The 19,539-nt window shown below is 37.1% G+C and overlaps 1 protein-coding gene across 6 annotated transcripts in view; it reads right to left on the reverse strand.

The window, feature by feature from the left end:
* ADGRG6 (adhesion G protein-coupled receptor G6) overlaps positions 1-19,539 on the reverse strand; it is a 168,015-nt gene that overhangs the window by 40,842 nt on the left and 107,634 nt on the right. For 5 of the 6 annotated variants that reach the window (XM_044288556.1, XM_044288561.1, XM_044288560.1 and 2 more), the window contains 5 exons: positions 15,673-15,758; positions 13,211-13,263; positions 12,203-12,268; positions 5,359-5,391; positions 4,552-4,685 (listed from right to left, as the gene is read on the reverse strand). In XM_044288556.1, coding sequence (XP_044144491.1) covers positions 4,552-4,685; positions 5,359-5,391; positions 12,203-12,268; positions 13,211-13,263; positions 15,673-15,758 — 372 coding nt within the window. The remainder of the gene's footprint in view (positions 1-4,551; positions 4,686-5,358; positions 5,392-12,202; positions 12,269-13,210; positions 13,264-15,672; positions 15,759-19,539) is intronic. The other variant, XM_044288557.1, reaches the window with a different exon arrangement.

Raw genomic sequence — 19,539 nt, forward strand, 5'->3', positions numbered from 1 at the left:
ATCTCAATCGGGTTGAGGTCAGGACTCTGACTGGGCCACTCCAGAAGGTGTATTTTCTTCTGTTTAAGTCATTCTGTTGTTGATTTACTTCTATGCTTTGGGTCATTGTCCTGTTGCAACATCCATCTTCTGTTGAGCTTCAGCTGGTGGACAGATGGCCTTAAGTTCTCCTGCAAAATGTCTTGAGAAACTTGGGAATTCATTTTTCCTTTGATGATAGCAATCCGTCCAGACCCTGACGCAGCAAAGTAGCCCCAAACCATTAAGCCCCCACCACCATACTTCACAGTTGGGATGAGGTTTTGATGTTGGTATGCTGTGCCTCTTTTTCTCTACACATAGTGTTGTGTGTTTCTTCCAAACAACTCAACTTTGGTTTCATCTGTCCACAGAATATCTTGCCAATACTGCTGTGGAACATCCAGGTGCTCTTGTGCAAACTGTAAACATGCAGCAATGTTTTTTTGCAGTGGCTTCCTCTGTGGTATCCTCCCATGAAATCCATTCTTGTTTAGTGTTTTACGTATCGTAGATTCGCTAACATATGCCAGAGACTTTTGTAAGTCTTTAGCTGACACTCTAGGATTCTTCTTCACCTCATTGAGCAGTCTGCGCTGTGCTCTTGCAGTCATCTTTACAGAACGGCCACTCCAAGGGAGAGTAGCAGCAGTGCTGAACTTTCTCCATTTATAGACAATTTGTCTTACCATGGACTGATGAACAGCAAGGAGATACTTTTGGAGATACTTTTATAACCCTTTCCAGCTTTATGCAAGTCAACAATTTTTAATCGTAGGTATTCTGAGAGCTCATTTGTGCGAGGCATCATTCACATCATGCAATGCTTCTTGTGAAAAGAAAACCCAGAACTGGTGTGTGTTTTTTTTATAGGGCAGGACAGCTGTACCCAATACCTCCAATCTCATCTCATTTATTGGACTCCAGTTGGCTGACACCTCATTCCAATTAGCTCTTTGAGATGTCATTCGTTTAGGGGTTCACATACTTTTTCCACATGCACTGTGATTATTTTCATGGTGTGTTCAATAAAAACATGGTAACATTTAATTATTTGTGTGTTATTAGTTTAAGCAGACTGTGATTGTCTATTGTTGTGACTTAGATGAAGATCAAATCACATTTTATGACCAATTTGTGCAGAAATACATATTATTCCAAAGGGTTCACATACTTTTTCTTGCAACTGCATATATATCTATATATATATATATATATATATATATATATAGCCATAGAAAAGGTTAGGCAGCACTCCTTCGCATGCAGTAAATGGTTGTATGGTGCCCGCGGTAGTCCCTCGATGCAGGACGGATAAACAACAAAGAAAGTCCGCAGCACTCCATGAAGTAAAAAATGTTCAGTTTATTCACACATGTCAGAAAATTGACAACATTTCGGTTCTCTCACAGAACCTTTCTCAAGTCAGGTTCTGAGAAAGGTTCTGTGAGAGAACCGAAACGTTGTCAATTTTCTGACATGTGTGAATAAACTGCACATTTTTTACTTCAAGGAGTGCTGCGGACTTTCTTTGTTGTATATATATATATATATATATATATTTATTTATTTCTTGAATTCTATTTTAACTTATTGTTTATATTTTAACCCCTTTAAGATCCTGCCATTTTTCATCTTAAGGACCAGGCCATTTTTTGCGAATCTGACATTTGTCACGTTATGTGCTTTTACTTATCCAAGCCATTCTGAGACTGTTTTCTTGTCACATATTGTACTTCATAACTGTGGTAAATTTGAGTCAAAATATTTCATTTTTATTTATAAAAAAAATACCAAATTTACTCAAATTTAATTTTCTCTGCTTTTAAAACAGATAGTGAAACTTCCAAAAATTGTTATTACTTTACATTTCCTATATGTCTACTTTCTGTTTGGATCATTTTGTAAATGACATTTTCTTTTTTTGGGACATTAGAAGGCTTAGAAGTTTAGAAGCAACTCTTAAACTTTTTAAGAACATTTCCAAAACCCAATTTTTAAGGACCAGTTCAGGTCTGAAATCACTTTGTGGGGCTTACATATTAGAAACCACCCATAAATGGTTAACCCTTTAGGTGTTCCACAAGAATTAAAGGAAAATGTAGATGAAATTTCAGAATTTATCTTTTTTAGCACATTTTTCATTTTAATCCATTTTTTCCCGCTAACAAAAGCAAGGGTTAACAGCCAAACAAAACTTAATATTTATTACCCTGATTCTGTAGTTTACAGAAACACCCCATATGTGGTCGTAAACTGCTGTACGGGCACACGGCAGGATGCCAAGGGAAAGGAACGCCATATGGTTTTTGGAAGGCAGATTTCAATGGTATAATTTTAAGTTGCCATGTCACATTTCAAGTCCCCCTGAAGCACCCCTAGAGTAGAAACTCTAAAAAACTGACCCCATTTTAGAAACTACACCCCTCAAGGTATTCAAAACTGATTTTACAAACTTTGTTAACTCTTTAGGTGTTTCACAGAAATGAAAGGAAAATGTAGATGAAATTTCAGTATTTCACTTTTTGGGCAGATTTTCCATTTTAATCAACTTTTTTTCCGCTAACAAAGCAACGGTTAACAGCCAAAGAAAACGTAATATTTATTACCCTGATTCTGTAGTTTACAGAAACACCCCCTATGTGGTTGTAAACTTCTGTAAGGGCAGACGGCAGGGTGCAGAAGGAAAGGAACGCCATATGGTTTTTTGAAGTCAGATTTCACTGGGATAATTTTAAGTTGCCATGTCACATTTGAAGACCCCCTGATGTACTGTACCTCTAGAGTAGAAACTCCATAAAAGTGACCCCATTTTGGAAACTATGGGATAAGGTGGCAGTTTTGTTGGTACTATTTTAGGGTACATATGATTTTTAGTTGCTCTATATTACACTTTTTGTGAGGCAAGGTAACAAAAAATTGCTGTTTTGGCACTGTTTATATTTTTTGTTTTTTACAATGTTCATCTGACAGATTAGATCATGCGTTATTTTTATAGAGCATGTTGTTACAGACGCGACAATACCAAATATGGTTGTTTGTTCAGTTTTACATAATAAAGCATTTTTAAAAGCCATAGTTTATTTTTTATTTTTTGGGCGACTGTCTTATGTAGGGGCTCAATTTTTTCGGTATGAGATGACGGTTTGATGGTACTATTTTGGAGTGTGTATGACTTTTTGATCGCTTGGTGTGATGGACTTTTTGTGATGGAAGGTGCCCAAAAATTGCTTTTTTTTTTTTTTTTTTTTTTTTACAGTGTTCATCTGAGGGGTTAGGCCATGTGATGTTTTTATACAGCAGGTGGATACAGACGAGGTGATATCTAATATGTATATATTTTTTATTTATTAAAGTTTTACACAATAAGGGCATTTTTCCAACCCCCAAAAAAATCATGTTTTAGTGTCTCCATATTCTGAAAGCCAATGTTTTATTTATTTTTTGCCCAATTGTTTTATGTAAGTGCTTATTTTGTTGCAGGAATAGGTGACAGTTTGATTGATACTATTTTCGGAGGCATACGCCTTTTTGATTGCTTGGTGTTGCACCTTTTGTGATGTAGGGTGACAAAAAAATGATTGTTTTAGCACAGTTTTTATTTTATTTTTTCTACAGCGTTCAGGTGAGGGGGTGGATCATGTGATATTTTTGTAGAGCTGGTTATTACGGATGTGGCAATATCCAATATGTCTGGTTTTCTTTTTTTTCGATTTTTTTTTACAATTTTATGTGTTTTATTTTGAGAAATTGTATTTTTTATTTTACTTGAAACTTTTTTTTATTATGAAAAACACTTTTTTTTACTTTTTATTTTTGTCCCATTCTGGGACTTCAACTTCTGGGGTCTGATCTCCTCTGCAATGAATTACAATACAACATGTATTGTAATGCATTGGCTGTCGGCTTTTATGCTGACAGCCTGCCTGTTGATCCAGCCTAAGGGATGGATCTCACAGGCTTCCATAGAAGGCAAGCTCCGATGCCTATGGAAGGCATTGGGCTTGCCTTCTCTGTCATCAGGTCCCTGCCACTGCACCGCAGGGACCCAATGGGGAAGTGGTGGGCACCCGTACCCTCTGCGAACCCTCTGCATGCCTCGGTCAGCTTTGACACGCTGACAACGGTATTGTCAGCTCCTGCACCCGCCCGATCAGTCAACCGTACATGTACAGCGCTGGTGGACGTGACTTAAGGACCAGCGCAGGGTACTTAAGGGGTTAATGTATACATTCATATGTTTCAGAAATATTTTAATAATACATTTTTAACATTTTAATATATACATTCATAAGTATCAGAAATATTTTAATAATAAATAGCAACTAGTCTGGGGATAATTTGATTTTGCCCATTATTGGAGAGGGCCAGTCTGATATTAAGTGTGTATTTCAAATATGGAAATGGGAATGCTGCTGAAGTAATTATTGTTTTGCCTTGTATTTTTCAGTCTTTCATAATCATCACTGTTTCACAGCACATACATTCTTTTAAAACCTATAACAGAATATTGTACATAATGTATACACTTACCAACTGGAAAGACGTCAACTGCTTGAAGGGTCAGACCAGAGGGTGGGCTGCCATTAATCTTTTTTAATATATCATCTTTTTCCAAAACAACATTATTACTGTTATTATAAACCAGAAGGGCCCAGACATAATAACTGCAAAATACATAGGTAATTATGGTTAGGTACATTGGATAAAAACAGCATAATCTTTCATGTAGAATATCCTAGTGAATCATCTCCTAGTCTTGGGAATTAATGGTTGGTCATTCTTCTCCTTCCTTTTGCCCCTCTTATTCTTGTGGGGAAGGGACAATGACACCACTCTAACCACAACTTTTCCAGAGCTGTTATTGTCATCATAGTTAACGGTCATATAGCAAACACTTTCTGAGTATAATATGTTTCTGTGATTCCTCTGTACTCTAGTTTTGAATATATTAATAGCTTTACTAGTCCAGGCTCAATCACCCTTTTCAGTGTGACTGAACCCAAAAGATTTTTTACAAAAATGTAATTAATTAATTAATTCATAATAAACTTTGGAAAATATCTAATCTTAAAATTTCACTGTAATCTCTTATCCCAATGGCTACTTGCAATTAACCAGGCTGTTGTCAATTTTTGAAAAATGTTTATACATCAAGAAAAACTAAATCCTAAATGATTAACTATTTTTTTTACATATCATGTTCCATGATTGTTATCATATAATATTGAAAAATATATATAACACAATCCAAAACAGGGTTCAGTTTTCAAGGAATTTCAATGTTTATGTACAGTTAGATATAAAAATGTACAGTACTACTACTCCACACAAATTTACCTTTGATTTTTGTTGTCAAGATTTTTCTGAAAGCTAAGTGAAAAAAATTAGGCATTAATGTGTCATATTAGAATTGGTACAGAAAAGTGCGTGCATATGTGTATCTATTTGTATGCGAGTGAGTGCTTCACATAATAAAGCCCAATCTTATCTACTAGACGGCTAGTGAGATGACCCTAGCTAAAGCTAGCAATACACATTAGATGTATGTCAGTTTAAATCACCTATTTCAGTGGGATGGGTAATCCATCTAATGAGTATGGAAGCCTCTCCTCCAATGGCAGATTGGTGGGAGATAAAGTACAGGCAGATGGATTTCAACATGTCAAATCAGTGTTATTTATGAAGAGATAAGTTGTCTGCAGAGGTGTCTAATGGCTGTGTTCTACTGTCTCCCATTCAGTATGTGCATGGGGGAATCAAGAGAGATAACTGTGGGATGAATGAGCATTCAGTGGACATTTATCTCATGTGTAAACCCAAATTAACCAGTTCCAACACAATCAGAAAGGGGTATGAGTGGAAGGGGGTCTGCCAGTAGCAAAATCTCATTTCAGCTCTTTAGAAAGCAGATACAATTGAAAATTCTTGAACATTTGCTTGTTCTTGAACTCTTAACACCGCTTTGTCTGCTTCCAAAAATCCACCAAGGCTGCTACACACTCCTATTCCCTGATTTGCTGACGGGCCCATCATCAATCATCCCATGTGAGGGCCACAAGTGCTGCTCAGTACCTCTCTTACCTCAGATCTTGACTATAAGGACAGACCTCCTCATCAACTGGGTCTAATGCAGGAAGGCAGCCCAACAACCTCTTCTGAGAACTCCCAGGGACATTGACTAGCCTGACACGATTTCTGCCTCCACTGCAATGCCAGAGGGTCTGTCTTTTGCTGCTCTCACTATCATACAACCTGCACTGCTGCATAATGGATACCCTGACAACCCCCTTGCTCTGCAGAAGGTACATGGCATCCCCAACCACATCAGATCAGTTGCCGCCCCATCTTCTAAAAATAAAGGAACTAGTACCCCTATCTTCTGAAAATAAAGAACTAGATTACATGCAGTCTTTACCCACCCACAAGCTGATCGTGGGGCTGACCAGCATGCTATCATTCCTGCTCTATGTTATATGCCTCATAACTGTGTAGGTACAACAAAAGGGGACATTATTAAAGTGTGAGTGAACAGGAGTCTTTATTTTAGGGTAGGGTCATAAACAGACCACTATTACTGTGTGAGGGAACAAAGAAAACATTACAGGGTATGGACAGAAAGGGGGCACTATTGAAGAGTTGAGGCACTGAGAGGACATTATTACTGTATAACTATCAGGATCATTATTACTATGTGGGGCATAGAGGGGACATTATTACATCTGTGGCACTATACCAATGGAAAAGCAAAATATGAAGATGCCTGTCTGTTAAATTCTGCAGGGACAAGATTTGGTCGAAAGGAGTCATCATATCAGTCTGGGCTGGATGGAGAAGAATTGGGAAAAAGACTCTACTCTGAGCAGATGTCACCTGTGAGTCACTTGATGTACTGTAATCACCTATATGGTCTGCAGAGCTCCTGCGTAAAGCTGATATCTACCACTATCTGATCAATGCATGGCAGTAATATTGGTCTTTAAAAAGTAGACTTTATTTAGTTACAGTATAGTGATAATATTGTGTAAGTTAGTATTGGGTGTTGATGGCAGTGGTCATGGTGTAGTGGTATTATTTGTGCCTTATATAGTAGCAAAATAGTTTTTTGTGGAAGTTATAAAATTGTCAAAGAACAATCACAAATTTACATGCCAAAAGAAAAACTGATAGACTGCTATATTAATCTATGCATAACGCTCAAATTAAGAAAATGAGATAAGTCTCATCAGCAAAAAAAATTAAAGAAAAATGTAGCTATTAACATTTAAAATTTCCAATACCCCCAGCAAAAAGCATGTTTTTTTAGTTTTTTCACACAATCCATTAAGATCAGCAAAGTATGGGAATACATTATATGGTTTATTTAACAGAGAGCATTATACAATACAGCTATTGCCATTACAGCACAAACATATGTTGAAATGGCCCAGAGCTGATTACAGACCACTCTAAGTGCTCTCATATGATTTTAATTGAAACAGCTACATATATAACAAATCCTACATTGTTACTATAATCAAAGCAGTATATTAAAATGAGCACCATCAAAATTTGTTCCTTTGTTTTGACAACTAGATTTTGTTTGTGGTCAAATGCACACATCATTTACAAATACAGAGTAAAGGACTTAGAATTTCCCACAAAATACTACCTTTATACTACCAGTTATGCTATTTTAATTGCTTGGAAGTTCTATTACATAGTTTACACTTATTTAGTGTTTCCACTTTTAATTAAATGCAGAATAAGGTAAATATGTAGACTGCCAGACTACATTAAAACCCTTGAGGACCAAGCCATTTTTCACCTTAAAGGGCATCTGTCAGCAGATTTGTACCTATGAAACTGGCTGACCTGTTGCACGTGCGCGCTTGGCAGCTGAAGGCATCTGTGTTGGTCCATGTTCATATGTGTCCATGTTGCTGAGAAAAATGGAGTTCTAATATATGCAACTGACTCTAGACGCAATAGGGACATTGCCATTAAACCTAGAGGCTCTGTTCTCTATACTTTAATGGTTTTAGTTCAAACACCAGGCAGTAAAATAAACTTCATCATGCCTCCGTGGCCCTGTCAATTAAAGTGCAGAGGGTGTGGTATTTGAAGAAACAGCAGAGCCTTTAGGTGTAACGGCAACACCCCCGTTGCTCCTAGAGGCTCATTTGCAAATGTTAAGCCATCATGTTTCTCAGAAAACCGGGCACATAAGAATATTGTACCAAAACAGATGCCTTCAGCTGCCAAGTGCGCATATAACAGGACAGCCAATTTCACAGGAAAAATCTGCTGACAGATGCCCTTTAAAAACCCAGCAAATCTAATGTGTCACTTTATGCTGTAATAAAATTGGAATGCCTCTACTTATTCAAGCCATTCTGAGACTGTTTTTTTGTTAGTGGTGAAATGGGGTCAATATGTTTTATCTCTATTTATTTTTTTAAAAATCAAAAATTTACAGATTCTTTTTTTTTATCTTAATTTTTAATTTCTGCATTTTAGACAGCGATATCTCATACAATTATCACATTTACCATATGCCTACTTTATATTTGCATCATTTTGTAAATGTCATTTTAATTTTTTAGTACGTTAGAAGTCTTGGAATTTTCTAGAAAATTTTAAATACCAATTTTTTTAAGGACCAATTTAGTTATGAAGTCACTTTCAGGGGTTTACATAATAGAAACCACCCATAAATGACTAAATTTTATAAACTACACCCCTTAAATTTTTCTAAACTTATTTAACAAATGTTGTTAATCCTTTAGGTGTTCCACAGGAATTAAAGGAAAATGGTGTTTAAATTCAAAATGTTCTTTTTTTGTAGATTTAATATTGTAATCCATTTTTCCTGTATCACAGCAACAGTTATCAGAAAAACAATCCTCTAAATTTATTACCCTGATTCTGCAGTTTACAAAAATACTCCATATATAAACTGCTCAGAAGGCAAGGAGAACCATATGATTTTTAGAGGATAGATTTTGCTGGAATGGTTTTTGGTCACCATTAGGCATGAGCAAATCGACTTCGGATGAAGCATCCGAAGTCGATTCGTATAAAACTTTGTTCTAATACTGTACAGAGCAGGAGCTCTGTACAGAATTAGAATGTATTGGCTATGATGAGACAAAGTTACTGCTTTGCGAAGTCATAGTAACTTGATCAATTCATTTGTACTGTGACAAACCATTTCCCGAACTCAGGTTTGATTCCAAGTGGTACCTTGGAACCAAACCCGAGTTCGGGAAACCCGAATCTTATGTGAATCGACTTCGGATGTTTCATCCAAAGTTGATTCGCTCATTCCTAGTCACCATGTCACATTTGAAAAGACCCTAAGGTACCTCCAAAAAGTGGCCCCATTTTGGAAACTTCACCCCTCAAGGAATTTTTCAAGAAGTGTAGGCAATAGGCATTTTATAGAATTTACAAACAGCTGGCTGTGAAAATTAAAAATTATATATTTTTGCCAAACAAATGTTACTTTAGCCTCACATTTTTTAATTTTTACAAGGAATAACAGGACAAAAAGCAACCCACAATTTGTTACCTGAATATGGCAATGCCCCATACATGGTCTGTATGGGCAAACGGCAGGGTTATTTTAGATGGCATATTTTGCTGGAATGTTTTTAGGCACCTTGTTGCTTTTGAAGAGAACCTGAGGTACCCCTTTAGTGAAATCCCCAAAAAGTGACTGAATGAATCCAAATGAATGCACAGCAGATGGTACAAAGTGAAAACTGCAATTTTCCCCAGATATACTATTTCATTGCAAAATAAACTCTGCCCATCGTTTGCCAGTGTGAAAAGTCAGCCCTCTAATGCTGTATTTCCTTATTTTCTGGTTTTAGAAACACCCAACATGTGAGATGACGTTTTCAATGGTGCCATTTTGGGGCACATACGACTTTTTGCTTGACATTATGATTTTTGGGAGGCAAAGACAAAAATTGCTGCTCTGGTATAGTTTTTATTATTTTTTTATGATGTTCACCTAACAGAGTAGGCACTATGATATTTTTATAGAACAGCTCATTACAGATGCAGCGATACCAATTCTATTTATTTAAAAAAAATCTGTTTTGCACAGTAAAATCATTTTAAAAAACAAATCATGTTTTTTGTCATTTTCTGAGAGACTTTTCTTTATTTTTCTGGTGATAGTCTTGTGTGGAAGCTTGTTTTTTTGAAGGATGAGGTGATGTTTTTCGGTTTTTGTGAAGCAAGGTAATCAAAAAATGGGTTTTCTGGGACTACTTTTCTTTTTCTTTTATTGCGTTCACCAGGGAAAATTATGTGATATTTTTTATAGAACTGGTCATTACTAATGCAGTAATAGTAAATGGCTTAATGAGGGGAAATGTATGCCTTTTTAGCTGAAGCTTTTATGTATTTTCATATCAAACTTTTTTTTGTTTCAGGGTCTGAACCCTTTTAGAAAGAAGTACAATATATTCTATATATTCTGTATTGTACTGCACTGGAACTGTTAGTTTTAAATTAACAGCTTGACTTTGATACCCAGCCTTGGGGCTGGGCCTTTTAGGCGTTCATAATTGTCAGGCCCCTGACATAAAAGCCACTGGCACCCATCACTGGAAGCCCATGGGGTGAGAGGGGAAGCCCCCTCCCTCTATATACCTCTTAGATGCAGCATTTACTGTATCTGAGGGGTTAATCCACTGGCATCTAAGTTTTCAGCTATGCTGGAGAATACAGCAGGGACCTGGCTGTTAGTAACAGCAAGGCCCTTGCCGCTGATCAAGCAAGTGCAGCTCCTCTGCCTACTTGATCAGTGAGCCCTCTACATTCATTGATCCAAATGCTCTGTTAGATTTGTTTCAAGTTGGCAATTCAGGAGGTGTGTCCTTTCTGTTGCAGCTTTTTCCCAGAACTGTTACAGCTTCTGACAGAAGATAGGACTGTTGGCATCTAAAGGAGGGAACTGAGCATGTACGACTACCTCAGAGAGGTAGACAAAGAAGAACGAACAGCAGAATGCCCTACACAGATCTATTGTATTCAATAACTAAAGAAGATTTTAGCAGAAAAAAAATCTTTCTTAAAGTATCCAGTGTCTTATAGTCCACAGTCAGGGTGAAGCAGTGGCAATTTCCTCTGACTGTCTCCTTAATGATCGAAAGAGCCCTCATACAGCACATTGCTGGATCAGTGAAGAAGGTGTGCACCTGCACAATTCTCTCTCTCTCTGCCCCATGTGATCAATGGAGGCTGAAAGATCATTAAGTTCATGGGGAGGACTGTAAAAAAAAACCTCCACCTCCCCCCATGCTGAACGTCTCCAGGCAGCAGTTAAAAACATGGAAGCTCTGACTTAAGTGTAACTAAAAAATATCTGATGATGTCACAGGTGGGAGGGGTCAGACTAGCAAGAAGAAGAGGACATCACAGAGGGTACTTTACATCATAACTTGCAATGTTTGTGATGATACTCCTATCATGTGACCACATGCGCCATTGCTGTTTGACATACTAGGATTAACAGGAGCTGACTGTAAACTATTAATCCCCTTTAACCTAGACTATTAGATACACTAACCCATCCATTCCATTAAACTACCAAGGAAGCTTTAATTAATACACAATGCTTATCTTCTAATTTCCTGATGTCTAAACCTGAATCTTAGAGACTGAAAAACACAGTAACTACATTTTTTTTTTTTAATGCAGTTACAAAAGAATTCAGATTTAGGAGCCGGTTTGAAAAATATAGAACGCTTGCTTTTTGTGGGACAAACCCTTCAAATTTAGTAAATTTTAAACTAAACCAGGCAGGAAGTAAATGAGCCAAATGTATGCCAGTGGTTCAAGCTAAGGCTATGTCACTGATGTTGCTAAACATATTAGACGCTTTTCTTTTCTTTACAGAACCCCTTGGTTGATTCAATTCAGATCAATATTTTGGGGTATTTTTAGCCATGCAATTTCTAAGTTTCACTCTTCGCTTTTCAAACTGTCTAGTGAAGTGCAACATTTTTCAAAAACATGACAATTCTGGTGCAAGACGTACATCAGTTTTTTGGGCTGTAACTGTCCTACAATTCTGGCACATTTAGCTTAGTAAATCTTCCCCTATGTTTTTATTGTGAAACAAAATATACTTCAATACATCATCAATGAACAGTCCAATGAACCCTCATGTTTTTTGTCTACCTACCTGCTATTGACAACTGCCTGCACATCTCTAGCTTTCCGTACACTTGAAGCATTTACGGGTGTAATGCTGGGAAAGGGAAGCAAATGACAACAGAAGCATTAACTGTTTAACCAGTCAGTAAAAACAGTAAATTACATAAAGGTAAAAAATAAAATCATGGTATCTATAATATTCACTTAATTTTATAAACTAGTTGATGTATATTCATATTCCATGTATACAATCCAGCAGCAGTCGCTGTGTGCGCACACTATAGGAAAAAGCACCGCCCTATGTGTGCTCCTAAGGTCCCAGCCACCAGAGAGGCCACTACTTTTTCCAATAATATGCAAGCACAGCCACCACTGCTGGATTGCGAGGTGGTCGTAACTATGGAAATAAGAAGTTTATAATGTGATGTAAAAATGAATCAAGCCAGCAAATGAGGCAATATGGACAAGTGGCTTGTAGTAACTTTTAGGGTTATTTACTACCTAGAAATATGCCTATATTAGCTGTATTTCTGTAGCAGATTGCGGCGCAGTGGTTAGTATCTCTGCAATCTGCGATTTTGTTCTCGCTTACACCAGGTCTAAAAAAACTGGGCATAGCGCGGGTGGGAACGGGCCAGGAAGCTCATCCCATTTACCATTTTTTATGCCTGTTTTAGGCATAGAAAATGGTCTAAATGCAAGACAGTTAGGAAGCTGGCGCCTGCGCCGCTTCATAACTTGCCAGATTTAGGGGTTATTAAGACTGCCGTCTAAAATATCAGTCTTAATAAATGACCCCCTCTGTTTACATGATAAATGCAGTTTGATGAAGTAAGACAACCCCTTTAACTTTTTATCCAGTTCAGTATGGAAAATTAAAAAGATCCCTACTTAAATCTTAACTAATGGCATATATTTACATAGACAAAATGTAGTTATTCAATAATGCTTCAAAGTATTCTGTAAATGCATTTAATGTTACTTATACATAATCTGTGTAATGGCAATCCTTCTATCAAAAAGAAATAATGCTTACCTAATATTTACAACAAAGACAGTGTAGTTCCAGTTTCGGAATGTGACATTCAGCTGAAAACATGCAACATTTAATTATTATGTCAATTTGAAATGAATCATAAGCAAACATACTGTAAGGTAAAGCTTTCAGATCTGTATGCATAATCTGGGATATCTGGGATTTGTACTGTAAGCCGACCTACAGGTTACAAAGCAGGATCCAACTGGATATAATCTGCTTAAAGAATTTGAAAATGTAAATTACTGGACCATCCTACTGTAATTCACGTGTCCCTGATGTAATAAATGATGAATGTGATATCCTATACAGTTAAGGCTACTTTCACACTGGCGTTTTGGCTTTCTGTTTGTAAGATCCGTTCAGGGCTCTCACAAGCGGTCCAAAACGGATCAGTTTTGCTCTAAGGCTAGGTTCACACCTGAGCATTTTACAGCGCGTTCCTACACGCTTTAAAACGCTAGGCAAAAACCAATGATTCCCTATGGGCATGGTTCTCACCTGAGTGTTTTACAGCGCGTACGAACATGCTGTAAAACGCCCTACGCCCCAAGAAGTACAGGAGCTTCTTTGGGGCGTATTGTCGCGCGTTCCCGCCCATAGACTTCAGCGGGAATGAGCCTAAATGGGCGTTTGCTTGTTTCCGCCCATTAAAAATGCCCGATACAAACGCCCGATAAAAACGCCTGTTAAAAGCGCTTATCGAATACGCTCAGGTGTGAACCCAGCCTTATGCATTCTGAATGGAAAAGGATCCGCTCAGAATGCATCAGTGTGCCTCCATTCCGTCTCCATTCCACTTTGAAGAGGGACACCAAAATGCTGCTGGCAGCATTTTGGTGTCCGTCTGACGAAACTGAGCCAAACGGATCCGTTCTGACACACAATGTAAGTCAATGTGGACGGATCCATTTTCTATGACACAATAGAAAACTGATCCGTCCGCCATTGACTTTCAATGACTTTCAAAGATTATACAAATTGATCCATTCTGAACGGATGCAGACGTTTGTATTATCTGAACGGATCCGTCTGTGCAGATCCATGACGGATCCGCACCAAACGCGAGTGTGAAAGTAGCCTAAGGCCTCATTCACATCACCGTTTCTCCTTTCCGTTCTCCGGCTCTGTTGAGGAGCAGGAGAATGGAAAGAACGGAGTCTGCAGATAACTGAGACCTAACTGAGCGTAACGGAGCCTAAAGACCACATATACTATAATGGGGTCCGTTCAGTGTCCACTCAGAACATGATTTTTGAGCGGAGATCATGTTCTGAACGGACACCGAACAGACCCCATTATAGTCTATGGGGTCTTTAGGCTCCGTTACGCTCAGTTAGGTCTTAGTTATCTGCAGAATCCGTCCTTTCCGTTTTCTTGCTCCCCAACGGAGCCGGAGAACGCAAAGGAGAATCAGTGATGTGAACTTTATATCTGTAAAGAATAATTCAAGGCAACTGGACGTACTGTCGATTTCTTGAAAATGTTTCACTCGTTCTTCCAACGAGCTTTCTCAATTCTGAGTGATTGTACAAAAATTCTGGGAATAAATATGTAACTGAATCCACATCTGGTAATTAGACCCAGCATTGGGACAAAGGTGTTGATCCTTCACAGACACGAGGCCTAACCTTGTTAAATTCACTAAGGGTCCATTACATACTATGTAGCTCCCTTAATAAGGATGAAAAAACTGAACAAAACCGTGGGGGCCATATACTAACACTAGTGATGCATGTGAAAATTATAGTAAATCTGGTGGGCCATAGCTTGCCTCACCCCAGTTAAGTCACCTCCCATCTTTTCAAAAAGATGCTGCAAATATGGCACGCACTATAACTCGCAACACTTTTTACATCCCAAAAGTGCATACAGATGTTATCTACATGTCTATTAACAGTTCATGGGCTGACAACTTACAACATATATGTTAAAGGAGTTTTGCAGGGGTATTATTTATAAAACACTCAAAAAAAGATTTAAAAAAAATTTATGAAGCCATACCCTCACTGACCCCTACTGATCCTGTTCTGATGCTTATTGGTTCCCCATTGATCTCTACTTCCTTGTCCATCATGCAGTAAATGCCTGGAGATACCTGCTAAGCCAGTTACTGGCCAAATCTCCAAAGTTTACACACCGTGTTACTATTAAGGCTTTACCTTAGTGAGTTAGTGAGTCACTGAAAGGTCCGCCTCTAAACAAAACCAAATATCAATCTGCTCAGTGTCTCCTGCTATACAGATTACACTGCATTTTCATGACTAAGTCTCTTGGGTTTGAGATACACCGTTATCAAATACAACATTTATCTTCTAAACTTTATAGTAAAGTTTTTTAAAGAGAATTCTCGTAATATTTACAAAAACTAAAGTTTGACAGGTCTTCTAAATAACTAGGGAACTTCATTGGAATGGTATGTTGATATACATATTCTATCTGTAAAGGGCATGTATACTTACCCAACTCGATACCAAGCTCTGGACTTTTAATTCATCATTATCAGCATCACTGACCACAGTAATGGAAATTCTATAAAATGTCCCACCTGTACAAAAAGACAATAATCAAGTCAGGACTTCACAAACACTGACAGACATTGAGCTGTTCTGACTTTAGTAACTCTCTAATCATAAAATTATGATTGGTTAATCTACTACTATTTGCTTTTCATATTGAGGATTTCTAATATAGCTACGTTAGTACAGTACAAGGAAATGTAAAATCTACGCAAGAAATTCTTCTATAGGTAAAAAAGTGGTTAAATTTGCATTACCATCAAACATCTTGCTGCTATGGGACCTATTATGGATGAACTTTTGAAATAATTATTTCTTAGTGTTCTAATGAAAAATGTACATACCTCAAAGAACATATTATTTCCTGGTCTTAAATGGAGTATTTAAGTTATATGTTTAGGGGATAATTTAGAAAGAACTTTTATTGTTTTCAATTTATATCTGAATGCATAACTTCCGATTAATGTAGCCTGGACAGTCTGTTCTCAGAAAATTGCCATGGTCTTGTCATTAATGGCACAAAGCTTTGTCTCATGGGAATTTTCATCTCAAGAACATAGAATATGTAATACAATATATGGATGTAATTGTAAAAGGAAATAGGGTTTAGGCAATAAAATAACAGAATGATTTATTATTTTTCTAGTTTTATTAGACTGATTACAAGGACATACATACCACAGAGACAAACTATGTGACCAAAGTGGTGCCCTTAGAGAGAGGGGGCTTAAGCTTTCTTTACTACTCACCTTCCTATTGGAACTGCAAGGGGTAGAAGAAACACCAGGTTCTCTATCCTGGGTTTTAAAACCCTGTACCATAATGAGCATCCAATTTGATCTTTACTATAGATAACCTTTCCTACTATGTATGTGACTGATTGAACCTCGCAGCTCCACATAACAGCCAACCACAGTTCAAATTTGCTTACGTAGCAGAAACATGTAAAATGAAAACTGGACTCTTGGTTTCTACAGAAAACAAGACTTCAATGCAGTATTGCCACATAATACATGTATTCTCGTAAAAGGAAGATAGCATTTTTAACATTTCAATAATGCATCGATTCTTTTGAGTTTCAAGAACTGCCTGTCTCCTGCAGACAATGAAGACCTGCAGTGTAAGTGTATTTTTGACCCTGGTTCCTGATGATTATTGCGCCTACAGTACTTTGATAGTTGCCTTTTATTTGCTAGTGTACTTGCACTGTCTGCTATAAAACAGCTCTAAATTGTGATCTATGTCAAACTCACAAGTGTTATTACAGGTATATTTTACTTGGATTGAAGCCAAATAAAACCATTTTAGGTACGTCAAATACCGGTATATGTTTTATGTCAAGTTTAAAATGAACTTTAAAAAAAACTTCCATGGTAATACTCGGCTCATAGAAAGTCTATGAGCCCGTCTTCAGCTAAAAATGAGAGGTGGAGTTCAGCTACACGCTTTGTTTATGGTGGGGGGTTTCAGTACCGATCAAAACTTCAGACTTTTTTTATGCAGTGTCAAAAGTTTTGCAACAGCGCAGTAGACTTTAAGTCCTGGTAGTTACATTCAATTCTGAGAATCCGAATACTATAAACTGCTGCTTGTTTCTCAGGCAAAATGGTATTAATGATATGGCATCATCAGATATTAGTACAACACAATTTTTTGAGGAGACTGCAAAGAATATCGTAACATGTGCCAATGTAAAAAAAAAATTTTTAATTATTGCTATTGATTGTCATTTAGTAAATTTTGCTCAAAGTTTTCATTTATTTCTACTTAAGTAAAGTACAACTCAAGAAAGAAAATGAATACAGCTTGAATTATATGACAGGGGTCAAGTAACACAGATGAAGACTGCACCGCAATAGTTGGTGTCTACTGTTGGACCAGATACTGTACATAAGATTAAAATAAAAGGCATGATTTTTTTCTTTAGAAACAGCGCCATGGGTTGTCCATTAATTGTGCTGGGTATCATAGCTCAGCTTCATTAACGGTAATGGGGCAGAAGTTCAAAGGAGACATTTTGTTCCAATATCCTAATTCTATTCTAATATTAGGCTGTGCCCATGTGGCAGCCACATGTAGATAAAAGGTCACCCACCTGCAGCAGTTAATTACTGCATGATTTTTAAAGGCAAGTATGGCCCAACAGCCAAAAATTGTGCATCCATTGGCTATCATGAGCGGGTGCTATTTTATCTGCATAAGTCCTCAGAAAGGCTAGAACAAAATCTTTTACAACCCACTTTAGTTTTTTATTACTCTTCAACAATGGTCTGTGTCTGTTGTTCATACTGGGCCCCAAGATGATGACTACTCTTTCGCAGAAACTCCTTATCTTAAACCGTGACATTCTGTTCACATATTTTCTGTAGAGACAATGGGGCACATTTATTAAGACCGTATTTTGGTCTTAATAAAGCCCCATCGCTGGTGGTAAATCATCGAAGTTATGAAGAGGCGCAGGCCTCTACATAACTCTGGCGGAACCACCGCCACTTCTTAACATAAGACAGCTTTTCTACTCTTGAAACAGGCTGGCTCATCCCCTTCCCCACCACCCCCACTTTTTTAGACCCGCCGTGAGTGGGGAGAAGTTGCAGATTACAGGGCAACTAGCTGTTGCGCCACAATCTGCACCTGAATTACTCCAAACTTAGGCGTATTTCAGCTTGATAAATGACCCCCAATGTTTTCTCCATTCCCTACTTAGAAGGATTTTTTTTTTTTTATGTGCAGAAAGGTTCCTATTTTAACAGTAATTATGATGAATTAAGTTCTTAAGTCAGCATATTACCTGAAAGATTTAAATGACATTTAGTCACGCATAGTCACATGTAAAGTGGAGACATCTACAAAATTGATTCCAGCAGGATATGCATCAGTCTTTTCTTTTACTATGTTCTTAGCTTTGGGCTGTAAGAAGTACCTCCCCGCTGCTTTATAACATAAATACTGCACATTGAAGGTACTCATAAATACAAATCTAACATCTTTCTTTAAGTCTCTTGATGCATTTATTTTCTACATTTGTAAATAGTGGAAATTTGTACAAAAAAGCTATAAATCAAGCTATGATGGTGTGTTTACATGCAATAGATTCCTTCTGTATGCGTACTTTATTATAGGGAATGCAAAAGTGGCGGCTTCTAAAACAGTATCATGTATGAGCATCCAGTAAAAATCTGCAAAAGCTGTTATTACAGTTCGACAATATTATGAAATAAAAATCTCACAACCCTTAAAGTTGTTCGTCAACCGTTAAATATCATTTTTATATAATTCAGCATGAAAAGCTGGTTAAATTTGCAAGTAGCTTTATTACAAAAATGCTCCAGTTGTGAGATATTTACTAAAGATGAGCGAATCAACTTCAGATGGTACATCCAAAGTCGCTTTGCTAAAAAAATCGTTCTAATACTGTACGGAGATTTCTTGCCAAAAATAAATAAATAATGTAAAACTACCAAGTGACCCTAAAAGACAGCACATGCCCCTTTGTCATATAAATTATTGTGTGTATTGGAAACTAATCCTGAGGGTAATAGTACATATATAAGAAAAAATAGGATTCAAATTGTGACTTTTTAAGTCTGATACATTGTTACATGGAATTTTTACAGTTCTAGCCCCAAATATTTATAATGATATTCAAGAGCAATAAGGTTTTAAAGTAAATGTATTGATATGCTTTTAATATATATTTGTATAATACATTAAATTATTGAAGTTTTAAATCGATAAAGTTTAAATAAAGTTTATATGAACTGAAGGTGGGGTAATATAAACATCTATCTGTCTATGTTTCTGTATCCA

This window comes from Bufo gargarizans, chromosome 4 (genome assembly GCF_014858855.1).
Source record: "Bufo gargarizans isolate SCDJY-AF-19 chromosome 4, ASM1485885v1, whole genome shotgun sequence".
Taxonomy (NCBI): domain Eukaryota; kingdom Metazoa; phylum Chordata; class Amphibia; order Anura; family Bufonidae; genus Bufo; species Bufo gargarizans.